Consider the following 26,364-nt stretch of genomic DNA (forward strand, 5'->3'; position numbering starts at 1 on the left):
TTTAAAACATTTTGCTAAACCTCAACATCTAAATACTCTCCTGCAACCCGCCTCACCCAATGTAGCGCGGATCTGCTTTTTTCCCCTAAAGTATTTATATTTACTTCGGATCGGGAACCCCTCAACTGAAGCTAGCCAGCTAACTATCAGCTATCAGGCAGCAAACCATTGCTAGCGGTCATCAGCTAACCTTTAGCTCGGAAAGCTCTCGCCAGTTCAAACAACGCGACTCTAACCAGAGCATAACGGACCTATTATTTTTATCCCCGGATTCCCAACGCAAACGGAACATTCTCATCTGGATCTTCACAACTAGCTAACCGCAACCTCGGATGATTACTCCTGGCTAGCGTTTCCATCCACTTAGCCTGAAGCTAGCCCGGCCAGAGCTCCTGTGCTACCACCGAAGCATACTCCTGGGCTACAATATCCGGACCCACGACAGGTCTATCGATGTCACTGCATGAAGAGGCATAAACAGACTTAACCCCATCGCAACGTCCCCCAAAGGCTAACTTTCTAGCCCTTGCTATCTGCTTGCTTGCTAATTCGGCCTGCTAACTGCTAGCTTGTTTAGCCCCGGCCTACTAACTGTTAGCTTGTTAGCACAGGCCTGCTAACTGTCTGAATCGCCGCGTCCCCAGCCAGCCCAACCACTCACTGGACCCATATTTACTTTCAATCTCTTTTAGATTTTTAATTCAATTATACCTTCCGGTAACCTGCCTCACCCAATGTGATACAGAATCGCTATTATTTTTAATTTTAGAACACATTCAAGAACCTCCAGAAGCTAACCAGCTAACTAGCTACAAGCTATTTAGTCATTGTTAGCCACTGCTAGCGGCTTTTACCTTCTGCACAGCCAGCCAGTTTTTTTAACCTGGATAATACTCGCCAGTCTAGCTTCCCTGTCCGATCCACCGCTGCCCCCTGGACACTGATCACTTGGCTACATAGCTGATGAATACTGGACTGTCCATTAACCACGGTACTCCATTCTGCTTGTTTATGTTTAATCTGTCGGCCCCAGCCGCACTCAGGCTCTGTGTGTAGTCAATCCGACCCTCTCTGCCTATTCAACGCCATTTTACCTGCTGTTGTTGTGCTAGCTGATTAGCTGTTGTTGTCTCACCTACTGTTTTAGCTAGCTATCCCAATCAACACCTGTGATTACTGTATGCCTCGCTGTATGTCTCTCTCAAATGTCAATATGCCTTGTATACTGTTGTTCAGGTTAGTTATCATTGTTTTCGTTTACAATGGAGCCCCTAGTTCCACTCTTCATACCCCTGATACCTCCTTTGTCCCACCTCCCACACATGCGGTGACCTCACCCATTACAACTAGCATGTCCAGAGATACCTCTCTTATCACCCAGTGCCTGGGCTTACCTCCGCTGTACCCGCACCCCACCATACCCGTCTGCACATTATGCCCCGAATATATTCTACCATGCCCAGAAATCTGCTCCCTTTATTCTTTGTCCCCAACGCTCTAGGCGACCAGTTTTGATAGCCTTTAGCCGCACCCTCATACTACTCCTCCTCTGTTCCGCGGGTGATGTGGAGGTAAACCCAGGCCCTGCATGTCCCCAGGCACCCTCATTTGTTGACTTCTGTGATCGAAAAAGCCTTGGTTTCATGCATGTCAACATCAGAAGCCTCCTCCATAAGTTTGTTTTACTCACTGCTTTAGCACACTCTGCTAACCCTGATGTCCTTGCCGTGTCTGAATCCTGGCTCAGGAAGGCCACCAAAAATTCTGAGATTTCCATACCCAACTATAACATTTTCCATCAAGATAGAACTGCCAAAGGGGGAGGAGTTGCAGTCTACTGCAGAGATAGCCTGCAAAGTAATGTCATAGTTTCCAGGTCCATACCCAAACAGTTTGAACTACTAATTTGAAAAATTACTCTCTCCAGAAATAAGTCTCTCACTGTTGCCGCCTGCTACCGACCCCCCTCAGCTCCCAGTTCTGCCCTGGACACCATTTGTGAATTGATCGCCCCCCCCATCTAGCTTCAGAGTTTGTTCTGTTAGGTTACCTAAACTGGGATATGCTTAAGGATAGGGCTGATTGCTGCCCCCTTTGGGGTGATTGGGTGCCCATAGTAAACAGAAAAAAAATCTGTCAAAAATTGCTAATATATGCATATAAAAATTATTATTGAATAGAAAACACTCTAAAGCTTCTAAAACCGTTTAAATTATGTCTCTATGTAAAGCAGAACTCTCAGGGCACTCATTCTCCCAAACTCTCTCTTGTCATCATAAAAGTTGGCCCAACTTTGACGTCATCGCCCCCACCCTTCCCAAGCACTTACAGTCCTGGGAACAGTTCCTATCTCTTCAGCGCGATGTCTGCTTTCAATGGGGCTTCTCATTGCGAGAATCGCGCGCTCACGAGGGTTTTGGCGGGCCGAAACCTTGCGGTCACGGGAGAAAACAGGCTACTCTCATGCGCGCTCTGTCTTTGTTCCAAGATTGATTAAACGACTCGTGTGTTTCTCTTCGTCCTGAGAATTGCTGTGAAGCTAGATAACATGCTAATGCTGTGTTCTGAACATAGTTTTACAAGTTTAGTCGACATATAATATGTAATTTCGACGTTTTGGTGCGCACCCACTTGAATTTTGGCTGCATTTCAACCGAAATGTGTCGTGTTTGATCACCGAAAGACACAGACTTCCAAACTAAAGCTGTTTTTGGTAAGTATAAACCCTTCCAGGTCTACTGATGGAAGAACAGCAAAGGTAAGGGAATATTTATGTGTTTATTATGGGTTTCTGTGGACTCCGAAGTAGAGGAGCCAAAATGCTAATTCCTGAGCGCCGACTCATATTATAGCCTAGTGAACGAAATCTGTAACGTTAAAAATAAAAGTAACACAGCGATTGCATTTAGAAGAAGTGTATCTTTCTATACATATGTAGAACATGCATATTTAGTCTAAGTTTATGTTGTGTATTCCATGTTAGCTGACGGCATATGGCGGAGCTATCGTCATTTCTCCGGACATTTGAGTAGCATTTTTTTGAACATGCCGTCATTGTAAACAGATTTATGGATATATATAGCATATTATTGAAAAAAAAAAAATGTACTGTGTAACATGTTATATTACTGTCATCTGATGAAGATTTCAAAAGGTTAGTGCAATTATTTTTCTTTTAATCCTGCGTTTGGTGATTGCATATTTTGTGGAATTTGGCTATGGAAATTAGCTTGGTCTTCGGTGCGTCTTCGGTGGTGGTTTGACATAAATATGTGCTATGTTTTCGCCGTAAAACATTTTAGAAATCTGACTTGCTGGCTAGATAAACAAGTTGTTTATCTTTCATTTGAGCTATTGGACTTGTTAATGTGTGGAGGTTACATATTTTTAAGAATATTTTTTGCGTTCCATGCGCCACATTCCAGCTGACGGTGGGAGGGCTGGTTCCCAATTGGGACTCAACATGCTTAACAGGTTTAACACCCCGGCAGTCCTACAATCTAAGCTAGATGCCCTCAATCTCACACAAATCATCAAGGAACCCACCAGGTACAACCCTAAATCTGTAAACAAGGGCACCCTCATAGACGTCATCCTGACCAACTGGCCCTCCAAATACACATCCGCTGTCTTCAACCAGGATCTCAGTGATCACTGCCTCATTGCCTGTATCCGCTACGGATCCACAGTCAAACGACCACCCCTCATCACTGTCAAACGCTCCCTAAAACACTTCTGTGAGCAGGCCTTTCTAATCGACCTGGCCCGGGTATCCTGGAAGGACATTGACCTCCTCCCGTCAGTTGAGGATGCCTGGTCATTCTTTAAAATTAACTTCCTCACCATTTTAGATAAGCATGCTCCGTTCAAAAAAATGCAGGACTAAGAACAGATGTAGCCCTTGGTTCACTCCAGACCTGACTGCCCTCGACCAGCACAAAAACATCCTGTGGCGGACTGCAATAGCATCGAATAGTCCCCACGATATGCAACTGTTCAGGGAAGTCAGGAACCAATACACGCAGTCAGTCAGGAAAGCTAAGGCCAGCTTCTTCAGGCAGAAATTTGCATCCTGTAGCTCCAACTCCAAAAAGTTCTGGGACACTGAAGTCCATGGAGAACAAGAGCACCTCCTCCGAGCTGCCCACTGCACTGAGGCTAGGTAACACGGTCACCACCGATAAATCCATGATTATCGAAAACTTCAACAAGCATTTCTCAACGGCTGGCCATGCCTTCCGCCTGGCTACTCCAACCTCGGCCAACAGCTCCGCCCCCCCCCCGCAGCTACTCGCCCAAGCCTCTCCAGGTTCTCCTTTTCCCAAATCCAAATAGCAGATGTTCTGAAAGAGCTGCAAAACCTGGACCCGTACAAATCAGCTGGGCTTGACAATCTGGACCCTCTATTTCTGAAACTATCCGCCGCCATTGTCGCAACCCCTATCACCAGCCTGTTCAACCTCTCTTTCATATCGTCTGATATCCCCAAGGATTGGAAAGCTGCCACAGTCATCCCCCTCTTCAAAAGGGGGAGACACCCTGGACACAAACTGTTACAGACCTATATCCATCCTGCCCTGCCTATCTAAGGTCTTCGAAAGCCAAGTAAACAAACAGGTCACTGACCGTCTCGAATACCACCGTACCTTCTCCGCTGTGCAATCTGGTTTCCGAGCCGGTCACGGGTGCACCTCAGCCACTCTTTTGCACACCAGTATTTCTACCTGTACATGACCATCTGATAATTTATCACTCCAGTGTTAATCTGTAAAATTGTAATTATTCATCTACCTCCTCATGCCTTTTGCACACAATGTATATAGACTCTTTTTTTAATTTTTTCTACCGTGTTACTGACTTGTTAATTGTTTACTCCATGTGTAACTCTGTGTTGTCTGTTCACACTGCTATGCTTTATCTTGGCCAGGTCGCAGTTGCAAATGAGAACTTGTTCTCAACTAGCCTACCTGGTTAAATAAAAGGTGAAATAAAAAAAATCTGTCGATATAAAACTAGTTTTACTGTGGATATAGATACTTTTGTACCCGTTTCCTCCAGCATCTTCACAAAGTCCTTTGCTGATGTTCTGGGATTGATTTGCACTTTTTGCACCAAAGTACGCTCATCTCTAGGAGACAGAACGCGTCACCTTCCTGAGTGGTATGACGGCTGCGTGGTCCCATGGTGTTTATACTTGCGTACTATTGTTTGTACAGATGAACGTGGTACCTTCATGCATTTGGAAATTGCTCCCAGGATGAACCAGACTTGTGGTCTACAATTTGTTTTCTTTAGATTTTTCCCATGATGTCAAGCAAAGAGGCACTGAGTTTGAAGGTAGGCCCTGAAATACATCCACAGGTACACATCCAATTGACTCAAATTATGTCAATCAGAAGCTTCCAAAGCCATGACATAATTTTCTGAAATTTTTCAAGCCGTTTAAAGGCACAGTCAACTTAGCGTAGTATGTAAACTTCTGACCCCCTGGAATTGTGATACAGTGAATTATAAGTGAAATAAACTGTAAACAATTGTTGGAAATATGACTTGTGTCATGCAAGTAGTAAATATCCTAAAAGACTTGCCAAAACCATAGTTTGTGGAGTGGTTGAAAAACGAGTTTTAATGACTCCAACCTAAGTGTATGTAAACTTCTGACTTCAACTGTACGTGATATATATATATATATTGATGGTGATGCTTTATTCAGGGACCCTAGAGTAGGCTCATAGTGTACCTGTGTGTATGTATGTGCGTCTGTGGACGTGCTGTGTGCATGTGTGTGTACGTGCTGTGTGTTAGTTTGTGCTTGAAGGCTCTGTGAGGAAAGAAGGATAGCAGGCCAGGCTAACTCCTTCATTGCCCTGCTCCAGAAGATCTCATTGAACCAATCACTACTTCATTTTCTTTGCCGCGTCCCAAATAGCACCCTATTCCCAATATTGTGCACTACTCCTGACCAGGGCCCAAGGCACTCTGATGAAAAGTAGTGCACTACATAGGGAGTTGGGTGCTATTTGGGACGCAGACCTCATCTCAGGGTACTCGGACTTAAGGCCACAAAATGCTATTCCAAGAAATGACAGGAAGGTGACTGAAAACACCTTGAGCTACAGATAGTCTGTCTGAAATAGCATCCAGGTCCATATATAGTACAATGCAGGGATTCCCTATATAGTACTACGTAGGGATTAGGGTGCCATTTCAGACACAAACTTAGATATTCACGCCGCTCTCAGAGTCAGCTGTTCATTTTAGCCTCTTGCTTCAACACCTTGCTCCCGCCAGACCAAAAATGATTATCTATTGTGTTGCCATCAACTTACTAGACAGTATCTTAGAAGAACATAATTTATAGCATTCTTTTATATTAGAAATATGATAATGTTTCATTCTTTGATTGTAGTCTTGAGTTTGACTTCACCATCCATGAGTATTTGTTCTGTGATGACAGGCAGATATAGAATCCATAGAATGGACAAAGCCCCTCAGACCACAGCAATCTAAATGGGAATGTCCATTCTAATAATTATATTTCTAAGTTTTCAGACAACAGCTTAACTCACCTGCTCTTGTCAGTGATCTGGGCCTGCATCATGCGCAGTTTGGCCGGGGGGATGTAAGCTCCACCAGTCCTGGTCAGGATAGGGTCCAGTTCCTCCTTCTTCTTCTTCACTGGTGGTTCCTCTGTAGCAGGGTCTTTCTTGGCTGGGGAGGGCGACCGGCCTCTCCTCCTGAACTCAGCCTCTCTGTCACGACTTGACTGGCGCCCGTAGTATCGGTCCTTGTTACGATCATCCTCCCTTGACCTGTGGTTGAGGCAAGGGCAGGTCAATATATCAATACTGTAGTGATCTTTTTAAGAATGGAGCTATGGCTAGTCTAAATGTGGTCTACCCTAAATTATCTGTAAACATGATACAGATCAATCATATTTAGAAAGCCCTTTTCACATTCATCACAAAGTACTTTACAGTAACTTAGGCCCCAAAGAACAAGCAGAAGTGGCAAGGAAATACCTCCACAGAAGGAAACCTCAAGTGGAAGAGGGCAGACTGTGCCGTGTTCCGTTTTCGTACCTGCCATAACCTCCTCCACCGTAGCGCCGGTCCCTCTCCTGACTTCTGGAACGGGACCTAGAGCAGGAACTGCGGCGATCACCATCCCTGGAACAATGAGAAACAGCTGTAGGGTTGCAAAATTAGAGACTTTCCCAACGTTCCCAGGTTCTTCATAAATACCAGTTGAAGAATTCCCGGAATCAGGAGGGAAGCCCTGGAGAATGTCGTGGAATTATCAGAATTTGTTGGTAACATTTGTAAGATGTTTAATATTCATCAAATGTGTGTAAGTTACTTCTCATAAGAATGTATTTTGTTGTACTATAGTGGTGGCCATTGGCAGTTATCTGTTCTATGTCAGGACTAAGTTGCATGGGCCACATGAGAGGGGAGAGGTCAAAGTGTCATCATGTGTAAACATATCTTATACTCCCTACCTTTCCCAGTGGGGAAAGGAGGGGTTGCAGTGTCTGGAATCATTCTATGCTCCCTCTTATTGTTGTTTCTATCTTAACCTATAGCCTCACCTCCTATCCGTGAGTTTGTCCAGGAGTTTGTATTTAGAGTGGGTTGTATATAAATGACAATTTGATATATGCCTGTTGATATGGAGGATTTGGTTTATGGTTCTGAGGTTTGGAAAAGAAGACAAAGCTGAACGATGAGTTATGTCTATGCTGTCTGACTATGTGTGTTCTTTGCTATTAAAGGAACTCAGTTGCATTGTAAGGGGACTCTCAGAGAATTCACTGGGGAGACACTGAATTTATCTGAGAGTCATAGGATTGTGATAAGAGCTCATATAATTAAAGATGGACTTTTATAACTAACTCTGACGTGTATGTGTGGTTTGCTCCCATGATTAGGTAAATAGAGGAAATTTCCACGACAAGAGTAAGGGATGACCTATAGCTCTTATCTGCAGGTTAACAGAGATAGTCACTCACCTGTCATCTGAGGTGGGGCTCCTGCCTCTGTTCGCACTCTGGTCATCTGGACCACGCTGGAACACAAAACGTCAAAATCCCCCATCCGGTCAGTGTTGACCAACATTACCACAGCGCAAACTTTTGTAATCGCATAACGTTAACAGTATGTACGAATATCAGTTTGGAGGGTTTGTTTCCCGGACAGTCGGACACAGATGAAACATAGTCCTCAACTAAAAAGCATGGTCAATAAAGTATCTCCACTGGGCAGTATACCATATTTCACGATACACCGGTAGTGACGCAAGGACCGGTTTGGGTTTTTACTTAACCTTCTATAAATGGTATTTGAATGTACTTGAATGTCTGGTTTGTTAAATGTGATATGCCGACACCATGTGTAACATCCATTTTTATAGTTTACTTTGCTACTTCAGTCATCTCTCTCGCTTTCAACACAGACCTAGAACCCGCCCCGTCATTCAAGGAGCATATTTTAAACGGATTATACGGTCCCCTAGGACACACAACACTTTGATTCCTACCCTGTCACAATAACTCCTGCCTGGCATTTTCATTCATTGTCATGTCAAACACTGTATTCAAATTATAGAATTAGATTAATCATTATATTGCCATGATTCCAAAAGTTAACTTAAGTGGTTGGTTCTAAATCGCAAGGCAAATCACAAATCACAAAATAAGGCATAGATTGGGCTGTACGATATGGGTAAACAAAGTGGCAGTGTGGAAATCATCTCAAATGAGCACAGGAAATGCAGAAATGTATTAAAATAATTTGGGGTTGAAAGCACAACACAATCAGAATAGAGAAAGAAACCACTTAGAATGTATGTGTTGCCACACCAGGGTAAGACACTACTCATAAAGCACATTTAGAACTTCTATTTTTCAAAAACATAAAATAGTTGTTTTTTTATACAGTGATACAATATTTTGGCCATAACGCCCAGCCCTAGCTGAAAGTATTTTTGGGGTGCAGGATTACTTTCCAAACTGTCTGGCAAACGGGCCACGAATGTGGCTGAGTCAGTCACTCACCATGATCTGTGCCACGCTGCTCTTCATCCTGCAGCCTACTGCCTCATCACTGCTCCCATCATCAGAGCCGCTGGACTCATCTTCCTCCTGGCTGACACTGGCACTGGATGGGGCCCTACTACCCCTGGTGGCTCTGGAGCTGGCTACTCCTGGACTGGCCACTCCAGGACTGCCTAGAACTATGGGGGCCTCTGAGCTGGCCGCTCTGGGACCTTTGGGTCCAGGACTGGCTGCAGAGCCATCTGCCCCCTCTGTAGCTTCCACTGCAGAAAAAACAAAGTTTGGTTAATAAGTGTCTTTTACTACGCAGTTCTACGTGATATTGTAGGACAAGGTAGAATGTTGTCCAAAATGACAGTTTTTTCTTGGAGACAAAGTTATACAGTGCATTCAGAAAGCACTCAGACACTTGAATTTTAACACATTTTATTATGTTACAGCCTTATTCTAAAATTGATTAAAATTGTTTTTTTCCCCTTCATCAATCTACACACAATTCACCCCTAATGACAAAGCAAAACCGGTTTAGAAATTGTTGCAAATTACAAATAAAACCTGGAATATCACATAAGTATTCAGACCCTTTACTCAGTACTTTGTTGAAGCAACTTTGGCAGCGATAACAGGCTTGAGTTTTCTTGGGTATGACGCTACAAGCTTGGCACACCTGTATTTGGGGAGTTTCTCCCATTCTTCTCTGCAGAACCTCTCAAGCTCTGTCAGGTTGGATGGGGAGCGTTGCTGCACAGCTATTTTCAGGTCTCTCCAGAGATGTTCGATCGGGTTCAAGTCCGGGCTCTGGCTGGGCCACTCAAGGACATTCAGAGACTTGTCCTGAAGCCACTGCTGTGTTGTTCAGGATCATTGTCCTGTTGAAGGTGAATTTTCACCCCAGCCTGGAGCAGGTTTTTAAATCAAGGATCTCTCTGTACTTTGCTCCGTTCATATTTCCCTCAATCCTGACTCGTCTCCCAGTCCCTGTCGCTGAAAAACATCCCGACAGCATAATGCTGCCACCACCATGCTTCACTGTAGGGATGGTGCCGGGTTTCCTCCAGAAGTGACGGTTGGCGTTCAGGCCAGAGTGTTAAATCTTGGTTTCATCAGCCCAGAGAATCTTGTTTATAATGTTCTGAGAGTCCTTTAGGTGCCTTTTGGTAAAGTCCAAGTGGGCTGTTATGTCCCTTTTACTGAAGAGTGGCTTCTGTCTGGCCACTCTACCATAAGGTCCTGATTGGTGGAGTGATCCAGAGATGGGGGAACCTTCCAGAAGGACAACCATCTCCACAGAGGAACTCCGGAGCCCTGTCTGAGTGACCATTGGGTTCTTGGTCACCTCCCTGGGCCCTTCTCCCCTGATTGCTCAGTTTGGCCGGACGGCCAGCTCATGGCTAGAGTTTTTCTCTGACATACATGGTCAACTATGGAACCTTATATAGACAGGTGTGTGCCTTTACAAATCATGTCCACTCAATTGAATTTACCATAGCTGGATTCCTATCAAGTTGTAGAAACATCTCAAGTATGATCAATGGAAACAGGATGCACCTGAAACAGGATGCACCAGAGATACATTGAGTCTCATAGCAAAGGGTCCGAATACTTCTGTAAATAAGGCATCTGTTTTTATTTTGTATACATTTGTAAACATTTCTGAAAAATTATTTTTTGCTTTGTCATTATGGGGTAGTGTGTGTAGATTGTTGAGGATTTTAAAATATTTTTGTAATTCATTTAAGAATAACTTACAAAATGTGAAAAAAAGAGAAGGGGTCTGAATACTTTCCGAATGCACTGTATGTCTTAGATTCATTGCGCTTGCATATTTGTTTTATTTAACGGGGTGGATCAGCTTTAACATTGCAAATACATTGTGGCTTCCCTCAATGTAATTGCCTGCATCATTTCCAATCCCCCATATATATATTTTCTTTATAAATATATTACTTTAAAACATATTTTAAATAAATTTTCCATTATCTTCCCCCAACTAACCCTCCCCTAATGGACAACGACACAGACTTCTACTCACAGCTTATACATTTCATGGACACATATATTAGTTATCTATTGTTTGTTTTTAATCCCATCCTTCAGCTCCCCTCAACTCCTCCCATCCATCTCTGAACACCATCCAGTTTTGATTTGACATTTTCAGGTGTGCCGTTAAAAAAAAAAAAAACGAAACCTACATACATTTTATGGACACAGTATATTTTAACATCAGTGAGCTTGTTTTTTGTTATTTTTAGTCCCACCCTTCAGCTCCCCTCAACCCTTCCCATCTATCTCTGATCTCTCTCTGTTTTGATTTATATTTGACATATATTTCTTTCAATGGTGCTGTTTCACCAAAGTTCTGAACCTTTCTATTCTCATAGTTTCTACAGATTATAAAACATTATTTTTTTTGCTAAGAGTATTATTATATTATGCTTGTCTATTGTTGAACACGTTGAATGTTTTGTTAATGAAAGTGGGATATGGAAATGTGTCTTGAGAGTCTTTTACAATATGTAGACAATCTACATTCAGACCACAAGCAATCGACAAGCAAACAAGAATGAACAGGAGCGAGAGTGAACTTCAACTGACATTCAGTTAATGCTCTATTTGAGAGAACTGACTGTGCTGAAGGCTTAAGAACAGGAAGGCTGTATTAAATAATTGATGAAGTGCACTGTAGTGGCCTGCTGAGATACATCCCTAGTTGGACCAGTGACTCATCTCCTGCCCAGTCCCCAGCTCATTCCTTCATGCCCGTTGGTTGATTTCTAAGTAGACTCTGACAACGTTAACTTAGCACATCATGCAGTTATTACAGCAAACGTTTTCAAGAAATAATGAAACATGAAAGTTAAATATTGTGAGAATTACTTCAAGCGCTGTCTATGCATACAGCGAGACAATTACAAAATCACATGAGAATAAGAGTGGTCTACTAATTTCATAGCTGGAATCCCAAAGCAGTGTGGAGTGTCTTGCAGGCAACTGCCATCAGAGTTAAAAGGTGTTCCAAAAGGTCTCCGACAGCAATATCAATTTCTAGATGCTACCACAGCACTCGGCTCTGTTACACACACACACACGAGAGAAGACTCTGCAATGCATTGTTGAGAATTGGCACTGTGTGATTTGCATAATACCAATTTTAATATTCAATGTTGACACTGAGGAATAAAATGTTATTTGTCACATGCGCCAAATACAACAGGTGTAGTAGACCTTAGTGAAATGCTTACTTACAAACCCTTAAGAAAAAAAGTGTTAACTGCATTGTTGGTTAAGAAAGTATTTACTTAAATAAACTGAAGTAAAAAAATAAAAAAATAAAGAGCAACAATAAAATAACAGTAGCGAGGCTATATACATGGGGTACCGGTCCAGAGTCAATGTGAGGGGCACCGGTTAGTCGAGGTAATTGAGGTAATATGTACATGTAGGTAAAGTTAAAGTGACTATTCATGGATAATAAACAGAGAGTAGCAACAGCGTAAAAATGGGGGGGGACTAGAGGTCGACCGATTATGATTTTTCAACGCCGATACCAATTATTGGAGGACCCAAAAAGGCCGATAAGGATTTTATTTATATACACACACATGACAATTACAACAGTACTGAATGAACACTTATTTTGACTTAATATAATATATAAATCAAATCTATTTAGTCTCAAATAAATAATGAAACATGTTAAATTTGGTTTAATTAATGCAAAAACACAGTGTTTGAGAAGAAAGTAAAAGGGCAATATGTGCCATGTAAAAAAGCTAACGTTTAAGTCCCTTGCTCAGAACATATGAAAGCTGGTGGTTCAATTTTCCCAGTTAAGAATTTTAGGTTGTAGTTATTATAGGAATTATGACGCGTCGACTATTTCTCTCTATACCATTTGTATTTCATATAACTTTGACTACTGGATGTTCTTATTGGCACTTTAGTATTGCCCGGCATAATCTTGCGAGCTGATAGGCTTGATATCATAAACAGCGCTGAGCATTCAAGCATTGCTAAGAGCTACTGGCAAAAAGCAGTAAGTGTTGTTTAAATGAATGCCTGAGCCTGCTGCTACCTACCACCGCTCAGTCAGACTACTCTATCAAATCATAGACTTAATTATAACATAATAAACACAGAAATACGAGCTTTTGGTCATTAATATGGTAAAATCCGGAGACTATCATTTCGAAAACAAAACGTTTATTCTTTCAGTGAAATACAGAACCGTTCCGCATTTTATCGAACAGGTGGCAACCCTAAGTCTAAATATTGCTGTTACATTGCACAACCTTCAATGTGATGTCAGAATTATGAAAAATTCAGGCAAATGAATTGCGTGCAACCATATGAAGATCAAAGGTAAGTGATTAATTTTCTCTCTATTTCTGACTTGTGTAACTCTACTTGGCTGGTTACTGTTTGTAATGATTTGTCTGCTGAGCTATGTCCTCAAATAATCGTAAGGTATGCTTTTGCCGTAAAGCATTTTTGAAATCTGACAGCGTGGTTGGATTCACAAGAAGTTCATATTTAAACATTATGTAAAATCTTTGTATCTTTTCTGAATTTTTATAATGAGTATTTCTGTATTTCAATTTGGCGCTCTGCAATCTCACTGGATGTTGGCATACCCTAGAGAGGTTAAAATAAATTAATGTTAGCAGGCAATATTAACTAAATATGTAGGTTTTTAAGAAAGGCATTGATGTTTATGGTTAGTTACATTTGTGAAACGATTGGGCTTTTTTCGCCAGCACCACATTGATTATATGCAATGTAGGACAAGCTAGTTGAGGAATATCATCAACCATGTGTAGTTAAGTGATTATGTGAAGATTGATTGCTTTTTATAAGATAAGTTTACCGCTAGCTAGCAACTTACCTTGGTTCCTTGCAGCCACAAGGTACTTTTGACACTGCACTCGTGTAACAGGTGGTCAGCATGCCACGCAGTTTCCTCGTAGCGCCAATGGCCATAATCGGCATCCAAAAAGGCTAATTACCGATTGTTATGAACACTTGAAATTGGCCAATTAAAATCGCTAGACCTCTAGTTGGGACAATGCAAATAGTCCAGGTAGCCATTTGATTAGCTATTCATGAGTCTTATGAACAGTCAATGACCAGAGAGGCTGGAATCCTTGGCAATTTTTTGGGCCTTCCTGACACCGCCTGATATAGAGGTCCTGGATGGCAGGAAGCTTGGCCCCAGTGATATATTGGGCCGTACACACTACCCTCTGGAGTGCCTTGCGGTCGGAGGCCGAGCAGTTGCCATTTTAAGTATCTGAGGACCCATGTCAAATCTTTTCAGTCTCCTGAGGGGGAATAGGCATTGTCGTGCCCTCTTCACGACTGTCTTAATGTGTTTGGACCATTATAGTTTGTCTCATTGTTGTCGGTGATCAGGCCTACCACTGTTGAGTTGTCAGCAAAAAATGACAGTGGAGTCATGCTTGGCCATGCAATCATGGGTGACCAGGGAGTACAGGAGGTGACTGAGCATGCACCAGAGGGGCCCCTGTGTTGAGGATCAGCGTTGCATATGTGTTGTTACCTACCCTTACCACTTGGGGGTGGCCCGTCAGGAAGTCCAGGATCCAGTTGCAGAGGGAGGTGTTTAGTCCCAGAGTTTTTAGCTTCGTGATGAGTTTTGAAGGCACTATGGTGCTGAACGCTGAGCTGTAGTCAATGAATAGCATTCTTACGTAGGTGTTCCTTTTGTCCAGGTGGGAAAGGGCAGTGTGGAGTGCAATAGAGATTGCATCACCTGTGGATCTGTTGGAGCGGTATGCAAATTGGAGTGGTCTAGGTTTTCTGGGATAATGGTGTTGATGTGAGTTTTGACCAGCTTTTCAAAGCATTTCACGCCTACAGATGTGAGTGCTTCGTGTCAGCAGTCATTTAGGCAGGTTCCTTGGCGTTCTTGGGCACAGGGACTATGGTGATCTGCTTGAAACATGTTGATATTAAAGACTCGGTCAGGAACAGGTTGAAAATGTCAGTGAAGACACTTGCCAGTTGGTCAGTGCATGGTCAGAGTACATGTCCTGGTAATCCGTCTGGCCCTGCGGCCTTGTGAATATTGACCTGTTCAAAGGTTTTACTCTCATCGGCTCGTCCTGTAATGATGCTTTGCCTGTGTGATGGTTCGTCGGAGGGCATAGCAGGATTTAGCAGGAAGCGTCCGGGTTAGTCCCGCTCCTTGAAAGCGGCAGCTCTACCCTTTAGCTCAGTGCGGATGTTGCCTGTAATCCATCGCTTCTGGTTGGGGTACGTATGTATGGTCACTGTGGGGACGACGTCATCGATTAACTTATTGATGAAGCCATTTGCAACCAAACGATGGAAGGAGGAACGTTCTTACTCTTTGTGCAAGAACACAAATAGCACAAGTCCCTACTGGACTGCTGTGGGGGGAAATGCAACAGCTCTAACCCTGTTCTCTAACCCTACTTTTGCCCAGAGCCCCATGAGCCCTGGTCATAATTAGTGCACTGAATAGTGAATAGGGTGGCATTTGGAATACAAACCCCTGGGTGTTACAGAGGAACTAGTTTTAAGGGACTATCAGCAGCAGACAGCACATTCTGTGCTCTGACAATTTTCAAATGCCCTTGGGTTGAGGGCAGCTTGTGCTGCTCTGCCCTCTCTATCATCGCTCACTCTCCTCTAATTCAGAGCAGAGGAAGGATTTGCAACAGCTTAACAGAAGGGATGATTGAAAGCATTATCTGGACAATAAGAGAGGCTAAAACTAGGCTACAACTGTCTGTCAGTGATGAGGTTGAGAAACCATGGAGACCTGGAGTGTTTGATCAGATAAACAACAGATGGGAGATAGCAGGATCCAAGGTTCAACAAGACCCGTGCAAAAAAAATATATGGGTTCTTCTCAACAGAAACTGATCGTTGATAGCCTAGTTGTTCACTTTTTCCACCAGTCAAGGGTTTATTTTGTAAGTGATAAGATTTCATCACACATTTTAAAACAAAAGGAAGCTTTTTAGATGTTTATCTTGGCCTATTACATAGATTACAATGACAATTTATCTTCAGGTGACAAAACCTTTGTTTATCTGGGGAAAAAGTCATTTCCACTCACTGCTGTTGCTCTGCTGTGCCACATCGTTTCCCCCCTCTCCTTCCTCTGACGGGCTCCTGCGGGGCTGACCCATGCCACTAGACCTGGAATGCTGGAGGACGTACAGAGGACACAGCTGGTTTAGACTACATGGATATCTGAACTGAAGTTTGATGTTATGTGTTATGAAAGCAAAGGGCCTGGAAACAAATGGTAATGCAAGCTGCTCACAGAACAAACCCCTCCTTGAGCAGAGACATTAAAATGCATAACAGCAGGCAAATTAATATCATTACTGAGATCATGTTGTAGGTAACTGGGCCAATGTGCTCTGGCTGCCACTGCTGGAAGGAAACTGAAATCAGAGGCTGTAGTGTAGAGGTTATATAAACACAGGTTATAATAAACCTGAAGGAAGCTAAATTAAGCCTGCAGCTGTTAGATATGAGGTCATAGGTGTTTGTTGATTAGATGGAGGCACATAAACAACAAGTAGCCTATATGCACCAGCAACACCTGTGTCTGCAACCACAACAGTACAAGACATGTCAAAGGAAGTGGTCATTTTCCCTTCAAACATTACATAAAGGTTGCCACTTTCCAACCATGCTGCCTCTAGCTCAACCAAATGCAATGTGCTCTATCAGCAGGACTGGCAGGCCTACGCCTGTCTAAGCTCATCCCTCGTGTGTTGCTGAGGCGGGTGTCACTGGGCTGAACCAGTCCCTGATGGAGATGGATAGGGAGCTGGGTAGGAAAGAAAAAGGCAACTAATAGCAACAACCCACGGCTACGCTTTGCTGCTAGATGCTTTCCACTGCATAAATGAAATGCGTTATGAAATTAGACTTTGTCTCTAACATTCAATGACAAACTGCCATGCTGATGGGAATCTAACAATGGACATTTGTACATAGGTGACACCCGTCTGCAGGTAGCTAACGTAAGACACTGCCATGTTCTGTTGATCAATGTGTACACAAACATAGCTAGCTAACAAAACCCTAGTAGCTGGCGACACACTGACAATCAACACTGACCACATTGAACAAGAGGTTTGGACTGAAATGTACACCGTTGTTCCATGTTTCTGTTATCATGTTTTTGTTTTATGTGGCGTAGCTAGCTAGCTAACTAACATCGATATGAAACTAGTTAGCTGCTAGCGATTTTATTTTTACCCAACAATAAAACATTAACATTTTACTGACCAACGGACTATCTAGCAATCTAACTAACTACCCAGTAACTAACTAGTTACATCGAGGCGAAACAGCAACTAACCCCTTGCTACATGGCTAGTGTTTAGCTACAAATGCGCTCTCCTCCATGTGTGCCACTTCTTGCATTTGAGAAGCGCGATAGATAACTTTGCTAGCCTGACTAAAACACAACCTGGAATAACTAATACTTCCGTATTCATGTATGGCCTTTTATCTTTCGTGTATTTATATGAGTGTAAACTTCCTACCTCTTCTTTAGAAGTAGAGCTCAACTCCACTGCTAAATCGTTGTCGTTTGTCTTCGTAGCCATTTCCCCCCTGTCCTTTTCCGCAAGTTTTGCTACGGATAGCAGTAAGGGCCATAAAGAACGCACGTAAACGCGAAATCAATGAGGCCTACTGTTCTAATGTAATTTGCAAGCGAACAAATAAAACACCAAAGTAAATGAACTATGTTGCCGTACATCTCATATTACGATGTAACAAGTGCCCTGTATGATGATCTCAGATATGAGGATTAGTGATGCGCTGATTTACTCAACCCTGTAGGGTGGTTTAGGGTCGGTCATCAAAGGGATACTTTAGCTACTTTACCTGATTCAGATGAACTCGTGGATATCATCTGTTTGTCTCCATGTCCAGCACAAAGGAAGGTAACTTTGCGAGCTGATAGAGTACCACAGTATGAGTCATAATACCCATAAAACCTAGCAGTCAAACAGGGAAATGGTTCCAATCGTTTTTCCACCATACATTTTTTCCCATAGGGGATTTTAGAAACACTTAAGATAAGGGCCGTGTTTCATGTAGGCATACCCTGGTGTGTCGTTATGATAACCGTGTAAATCTCTCTAGGAGAACCTGATTTTTATCAATATATTCACCTGTATTTAACACCCCAAAATTAAATGCTAATTAGCTGCTAATGTGGCTATCATAAAGAACTATAAATGCCATGATGCTCTGGGCAAGACTGACGAATGGAGGCAAAGGTAAGAATCTCTGGATTAGCTCTACTTTTAGCTAAATGTAACAATAAATTGGCAACATTTCTTGCAATTGACAATTCTGAAAACTGTCTTATGCAAGTTTTAAATTGTCACAATAACTTTTAACAAAAGTGTCAACTTGAGATCACGGCAGTAGCTTGCAGGGATTTCTAGTTTTGCACAATGTCTCCTTTGATGCTAATTATCATTTTAGAATCAGAGAGTAAATAGAGCCAAATATATTCATAAAAGTCACCTTGTCTGAGAGAGATTAACATGGTTCTAAAAATGTCACACCATGGTAAGCCTAAACGAAACACATCCCTTATTTTAGGTGTTTATAAAATCCTGTGTGGAAAAAAATGTATGATGGGAACCATTTCCCTGTTTGACAGCTAGAGTTTAATTCAATAAGAGTAAAGCTGGGTGAGAAAGGAGTTGGGTTCAGTTGAATCAGTGAAGGTAACCTGTAGTGGACTTGTGATATTTGTTTGTCTCTTCTGATCAGAGGGAGGGGTGCTCCTTCTCATGCAACTTGGGTCAAGATTTGTTTCTTACTTTGCTCTTAGGAACAGGGCACCATTGAAAGGAATTATTTCTGGGGTAGCATTAATTGTGGCGATGGAGCAATTGAAGTTGAAGATTCCTGGTGTTTGTAACGCCCATCGCTTGGTGCGTCGCAGACCCTGTGGAGAGCGTGGTAAAACAGAGGATTCACTGCCAGTCCTTTTTGAATTTTGAGTCCGTCTTTACCTGACAAAGTTTGTGCCGAATCCACTGCGTTGTTTCAGGTGTAACGTTTATGGCCATGTCGCAGCAGTGTGTAGGAAGGAGATTCCAAGATGTGGGAAGTGTGCAGAAGGGCATGGGACAGAGGACTGTGTAGTTTTGGTGGATCAAGTTGTGTGCATTAACTGTAGGGGTGCCCATTTTACTGATGATCAGAAGTGTCCAGTGCAAGAGGCAGGCTGAAGTGGCTAGAGTCAGAGTAGTGCAGAAGGTGTCATATGCTGAGGCAGTGAAGAAAGTAGAGAGGGATGGGGAACCTGAGAGGATTCCAGTGAGTCATATTTGTGCCATGACAGAGGGACAGGAAAACAAGGGTTTATGATTCAGTAAGATTGGCTTCTTAATGTCCTTACTGTAGCAATGGTCACGGAAAATATATGTTGTGTTGACAGCTGCAGAGATGTATACTTCCGGCGCCGACAGAGATGGCCGCCTCGCTTCGCGTTCCTAGGAAACTATGCAGTTTTTTGTTTTTTTTACGTGTTATTTCTTACATTAGTACCCCAGGTCATCTTAGGTTTCATTACATACAGTCGAGAAGAACTACTGAATATAAGATCAGCGTCAACTCACCATCAGTACGATCAAGAATATGTTTTTCGCGACGCGGATCCTGTGTTCTGCCTTACAAACAGGACCATGGAGTGGATTCCATGCAGCGACCCAAAAAAACGACTCCGAAAAAGAGGGAAACGAGGCGGTCTTCTGGTCAGACTCCGGAGACGGGCACACCGTGCACCACTCCCTAGCATTCTTCTTGCCAATGTCCAGTCTCTTGACAACAAGGTTGATGAAATCCGAGCAAGGGTAGCATTCCAGAGGGACATCAGAGACTGTAACGTTCTATGCTTCACGGAAACATGGCTCACTGGAGTGACGCTATCCGAGGCGGTGCAGCCAACGGGTTTCTCCACGCATCGCGCTGACAGAGACAAACATCTTTCTGGTAAGAAGAGGGGCGGGGGCATATGCCTTATGACTAACGTGACATGGTGTGATGAAAGAAACATACAGGAACTCAAATCCTTCTGTTCACCTGATTTAGAATTCCTCACAATCAAATGTAGACCGCATTATCTACCAAGAGAATTCTCTTCGATTATAATCACAGCCGTATATATCCCCCCAAGCAGACACATCGATGGCTCTGAACGAACTTTATTTAACTCTCTGCAAACTGGAAACGATTTATCCGGAGGCTGCATTCATTGTAGCTGGGGATTTTAACAAGGCTAATCTGAAAACAAGACTCCCTAAATTCTATCAGCATATCGATTGCGCAACCAGGGGTGGAAAGACCTTGGATCTTTGTTACTCTAACTTCCGGGACGCATATAAGGCCCTGCCCCACCCCCCTTTCGGAAAAGCTGACCACGACTCCATTTTGTTGATCCCTGCCTACAGACAGAAACTAAAACAAGAAGCTCCCACGCTGAGGTCTGTTCAACGCTGGTCTGACCAAGCTGACTCCACACTCCAAGGCTGCTTCCATCACGTGGACTGGGAGATGTTTCGTATTGCATCAGACAACCATATTGACGAATACGCTGATTCGGTGTGCGAGTTCATTAGAACGTGCGTTGAAGATGTCGTTCCCATAGCAACGATTAAAACATTCCCTAACCAGAAACCGTGGATTGATGGCAGCATTCGTGTGAAACTGAAAGCGCGAACCACTGCTTTTAATCAGGGCAAGGTGTCTGGTGACATGACTGAATACAAACAGTGCAGCTATTCCCTCCGCAAGGCTATTAAACAAGCTAAGCGTCAGTACAGAGACAAAGTAGAATCTCAATTCAACGGCTCAGACACAAGAGGCATGTGGCAGGGTCTACAGTCAATCACGGACTACAGGAAGAAATCCAGTCCAGTCACGGACCAGGATGTCTTGCTCTCAGGCAGACTAAATAACTTTTTTGCCCGCTTTGAGGACAATACAGTGCCACTGACACGGCCTGCAATGAAAACATGCGGTCTCTCCTTCACTGCAGCCGAGGTGAGTAAGACATTTAAACGTGTTAACCCTCGCAAGGCTGCAGGCCCAGACGGCATCCCCAGCCGCGCCCTCAGAGCATGCGCAGACCAGCTGGCCGGTGTGTTTACGGACATATTCAATCAATCCCTATACCAGTCTGCTGTTCCCACATGCTTCAAGAGGGCCACCATTGTTCCTGTTCCCAAGAAAGCTAAGGTAACTGAGCTAAACGACTACCGCCCGTAGCACTCACATCCGTCATCATGAAGTGCTTTGAGAGACTAGTCAAGGACCATATCACCTCCACCCTACCTGACACCCTAGACCCACTCCAATTTGCTTACCGCCCAAATAGGTCCACAGACGATGCAATCTCAACCACACTGCACACTGCCCTAACCCATCTGGACAAGAGGAATACCTATGTGAGAATGCTGTTCATCGACTACAGCTCGGCATTCAACACCATAGTACCCTCCAAGCTCGTCATCAAGCTCGAGACCCTGGGTCTCGACCCCGCCCTGTGCAACTGGGTACTGGACTTCCTGACGGGCCGGCCCCAGGTGGTGAGGGTAGGCAACAACATCTCCTCCCCGCTGATCCTCAACACTGGGGCCCCACAAGGGTGCGTTCTGAGCCCTCTCCTGTACTCCCTGTTCACCCACGACTGTGTGGCCACGCACGCCTCCAACTCAATCATCAAGTTTGCGGACGACACAACAGTGGTAGGCTTGATTACCAACAACGACGAGACGGCCTACAGGGAGGAGGTGAGGGCCCTCGGAGGCGCAGCAGCGCCTCTTCAACCTCAGGAGGCTGAAGAAATTTGGCTTGTCACCAAAAGCACTCACAAACTTCTGCAGATGCAAAATCGAGAGCATCCTGGCGGGCTGTATCACCGCCTGGTACGGCAACTGCTCCGCCCTCAACCGTAAGGCTCTCCAGAGGGTAGTGAGGTCTGCACAACGCATCACCGGGGGCAAACTACCTGCCCTCCAGGACACCTACACCACCCGATGTTACAGGAAGGCCATAAAGATCATCAAGGACATCAACCACCCGAGCCACTGCCTGTTCACCCCGCTATCATCCAGAAGGCGAGGTCAGTACAGGTGCATCAAAGCTGGGACCGAGAGACTGAAAAACAGCTTCTATCTCAAGGCCATCAGACTGTTAAACAGCCACCACTAACATTGAGTGGCTGCTGCCAACACACTGACACTGACTCAACTCCAGCCACTTTAATAATGGGAATTGATGGGAAATGATGTAAATATATCACTAGCCACTTTAAACAATGCTACCTTATATAATGTTTACGTACCCTACATTATTCATCTCATATGCATACGTATATACTGTACTCTATATCATCGACTGCATCCTTATGTAATACATGTATCACTAGCCACTTTAACTATGCCACTTTGTTTACATACTCATCTCATATGTATATACTGTACTCGATATCAGCTACTGTATCTTGCCTATGCTGCTCTGTACCATCACTCATTCATATATCCTTATGTACATATTCTTTATCCCCTTACACTGTGTATAAGACAGTAGTTTTGGAATTGTTAGTTAGATTACTTGTTGGTTATTACTGCATTGTCGGAACTAGAAGCACAAGCATTTCGCTACACTCACATTAACATCTGCTAACCATATGTATGTGACAAATACAATTTCATTTGATTTGGGTATACGAGATTTGACTTCAGAAAAGTTACAGGGTGTGTTGAGGGGTTGTGTCCCATCCTCCCAGGCCGTTGGCATGGTCCATAGGGTCAAAGTAGTGGAATGGGGTAGTGGGTTTTTAATGAGTGTAGGTGGTGGTGTCTAGGGCTATATTCATTTTCTTAGAGGAACGGGACTAATGAAGAGAATTGAATGTATGTAGGCCATGACTGGCCTCACACTTCAGTACAGTAGGTGGTGGTGTGCACACCAAAAAGTTGGATGCAATCCTCCAACCAAATCCCGAAGAAGAAGGGAACTGCCTACTGTTCAGATGGTTTAAATGGAAACTGAAATCTGACTGTAGCACAGGAGGTTGGTGGCACCTTAATTGGGGAGGACGGGTTCTTGGTAACAGCTGGAGCAGAACATTTTTAGTCAGGAACAGAAGTGGAGAAATATTATTTTTCTTTTAGCATCTTGAAAAAATGTGAACCTGTAGAGGGGTTATCTTTATCAGCATCATAAAAGCTGATAGTATTTCAACCCCATAAAATATGCATTCAAGCCAAACTGAAATCTTATCTGAAATATATATGGGACGTGTTCACAGCTTTCTATTTCCTGACAACCCTCAAACGGATGTATTCCCCTTTTTCTTTTAGTTAATGCATTTTCCTTCCGGTCTCTAAACGTCTTTGCTCTGTGAAAGAAGCAGAAAACTTGACCTTTGCCAACTAGATTGAAGCGTCCATTCTATCGATTTCTGACGTTCTAGTGATCAAGGGTTTATTTAGTCTTCTAGGGCAACATATAATGACAGAGGAGAAGCTGCATATATCTAATTACAGACAAGTTAACTACCAAATAGCCTACCAAAAGGTCAGAAATTATAGTCAGAAACATCTAAATCAGGCAAAAAAATATTACACCCCTGTTAAAAAATCGTTCTGCCTACTCTGACTGTAGCCTACAGCGCATTTTCTAAATTGGCAGGTTGGGTCCGATGCGGGCCTCAGATTTTCACTTTATCACATATAGTTGGGCGGTTGAGGATGGGTTATTAGCAATTGCGGGCAGGTACGGGTGAACAAACAGCTAACACAAGCACCACTAATGAGGATGCCTGAAGATACTAGCTAGATATTAACTTAGAAAAAAAGGACGCTAGGTTGTATATTACTGGATCTTAGTTGGAGTCATTATGATTGTGAGGGTAGGAACTAGTGATGGGAATGTCAGGTGTTCTGAAGCATTTGGCGCATTCACCAAATTGTGTTGAAAAACGATTTATTACTCAGAGCTTTTAACACAATGCACATTAGTGACATCTGCTGGTCAGCAATAAATAGCAGCTTCTGGTGTTCACTCAAATAAAAGTTTATTCCACATTGTCTATTAAAACTCTGTGGCACAGTGATTAGTCGAAGGCTTTGAAACCCAATAGTCACATCCCTTTTTTGCCTTTAACTCAGCTAGCACAGTGGATCTGGGCCGATCCCGGCTGAGAGTCGAGGCACTCCGCTGAGAGTCAGATTCGGCTGATGTCATGTGGCCTGAGTTTGGGCCGTCTTCGGCATTATTACTTATGGCTAGGATGTGGGGATTGAGCTCGGGCTGATTCCGGTGTGAGTTATCTGCCCCAAATGTATTACTTGGGTCTCAGGCAGATTGGGGCTACTCATGGGCTGCTTTATTTAAGTAATATTTCATTCTTTTATTTTTCAATATTTTCTCATTGTTTCAGTAATCAAAAAATACAATTAACATTTAAATGAAATTCTTTAAGAGTCCTGTGTAGTACTTTAGCATTTTCATACTTTGCGAAAGGCAATTGATAAGCATAAAACAAATTGTCAGATGGAGACTCCCAAGTAGCTCAGCAGTCTAAGACAAACTGTGTTGCTACAGATGCTGGTTCAAGACCTGTGCTGGCTGCACCCGGGATGTCCTTGTCCCATTGCACTGTAGGTACTCCTGTGGCTGGCCAGGCACGCTGACAGGTGTATGGTGTTTCCACCAACACAAAATATTTTTTGTGGATGGGTAAAATTTGTATATATAAAATGTATAATAGTAATGTTTAAAATTACTAAATCGGGTAATTTTGTATACATTTATTTAAATTTGCATCGGCCCGCTTCTGGAGGGATTCTGGTAAGATGCCAGAAGAGTCGGCTGAATTCCGGTAGACTGAAACGGCCGGATGTTCTTGGGCCTATTCTGGGCAGTCATTCATTTTGATTCCGGGCCGAGTCCGACACCCGATTCCGGGCTGATTCAATCAGTTCTGACCCCCGGAAGAGGGCCGCTTCTGGGCCGATTCCTCAATGCTAGCTGGGAAGTAAAATAATTTGATCCAAAAAATATGAATTAATGGAATTAGCCTACTTATGCATAGGACAAAAGCTTTATTATTATATAATAGATAAGGTAATTAACTGCGGTCCTTCCACGGGTGCAGAAATTCATACTTTTGAGAAAAATGTTTATCGAATACAACCACTTTTTCCTAATTTGTGTTGCTCAAGTCAGCACGAATGTGCATGTGCCAATTGAATATCAGCTTATGTACAGTTGAAGTCGGAAGTTTACATACACTTCGGTTGGAGTCATTAAAACTTGTTTTTCAACCACTCCAAAAATGTATTGTTGACAAACTATAGTTTTGGCAAGTCGGGTAGGACATCTACTTTGTGCATGACAAAGTAGTTTTTCCAACAATTGTTTACAGACAGATTATTTCACTTATAATTCACTGTATCACAATTCCAGTGGGTCAGAAGATTACATACACTAAGTTGACTGTGCCTTTATTCAGCTTAGAAAATTCTAGAATATGACGTCATGGTTTTAGAAGCTTCTGATAGGCTAATTGACATAATTTGAGTCAATTGGAGGTGTACCTGTGGATGTATTTCAAGGCCTACCTTCAAACTCAGTGCCTCTTTGCTTGACATCATGGGAAAATCAAAAGAAATCAGCCAAGACAGGGGGGCGCACAATTGGCCCAGCGTCATCCGGGTTATGGTTTGGCTGGGGTATGCCGTCATTGTAAATAAGAATTTGTTCTTAACTGACTTGCCTAGTTAAATAAGTGACTTGACAGTTAACTAATAAAGCAGGCAGCGGACTATTTTGTGGTGCTGAAATGTAAAGCGGCAACCGCGTCTGTACTGGTTCCTGTCGTGAGTCTTAATTGTATTCATAGAGAAAATACTTATTTTCCACCATCATTTGCAAATAAATTCATTAAAAATCCTACAGTGTGATTTTCTGGATTTTTTTCCCCTCATTTTGTCTGTCATAGTTGAAGTGTACCTATGATGAAAATTACAGGCCTCATCTTTTTAAGTGGGAGAACTTGCATAATTGGTGGCTGACTAAATACTTTTTTGCCCCACTGTATAGGGAGCCATTTGGGATGCATTCGAGGTCTACTGAGGTCCCTGTGGCCAGACAGACAGCTCAAGTCCTGCTGTGACCTCAATGAAACACAGACACTATGGTCTAATTCAATTAACCAGCCAGCCTGGCAGTGGCAGCTAGGACATGTCACTGTGCTT

General features: G+C 43.1%; 1 protein-coding gene across 3 annotated transcripts in view; it reads right to left on the reverse strand.

Annotated features, from left to right (window-relative positions):
- Positions 1 to 17,981, reverse strand: part of LOC112239171 (pre-mRNA-splicing factor CWC22 homolog) — a 60,247-nt gene extending 42,266 nt beyond the window's left edge. Inside the window, exons 1-6 of one of the 3 annotated variants that reach the window (XM_024407669.2) lie at positions 17,960 to 17,981; positions 16,164 to 16,254; positions 9,056 to 9,318; positions 8,012 to 8,067; positions 7,083 to 7,169; positions 6,570 to 6,812 (exon numbers count right to left, since the gene is read on the reverse strand). In XM_024407669.2, the coding sequence (XP_024263437.1) occupies positions 6,570 to 6,812; positions 7,083 to 7,169; positions 8,012 to 8,067; positions 9,056 to 9,318; positions 16,164 to 16,236 (722 nt within the window). In that variant the 5' untranslated portion in view covers positions 16,237 to 16,254; positions 17,960 to 17,981. Of the gene's footprint in view, positions 1 to 6,569; positions 6,813 to 7,082; positions 7,189 to 8,011; positions 8,068 to 9,055; positions 9,319 to 16,163; positions 16,255 to 17,613; positions 17,737 to 17,959 lie in introns of those variants that run through there. The other 2 variants (XM_024407665.2, XM_042319699.1) reach the window with 2 other exon arrangements.
- Between the last annotated feature and the right edge of the window lie 8,383 nt (positions 17,982 to 26,364).

The sequence above is a fragment of the Oncorhynchus tshawytscha genome, linkage group LG03 (assembly GCF_018296145.1).
Source record: "Oncorhynchus tshawytscha isolate Ot180627B linkage group LG03, Otsh_v2.0, whole genome shotgun sequence".
In the NCBI taxonomy this organism is placed as follows: Eukaryota; Metazoa; Chordata; class Actinopteri; order Salmoniformes; family Salmonidae; genus Oncorhynchus; species Oncorhynchus tshawytscha.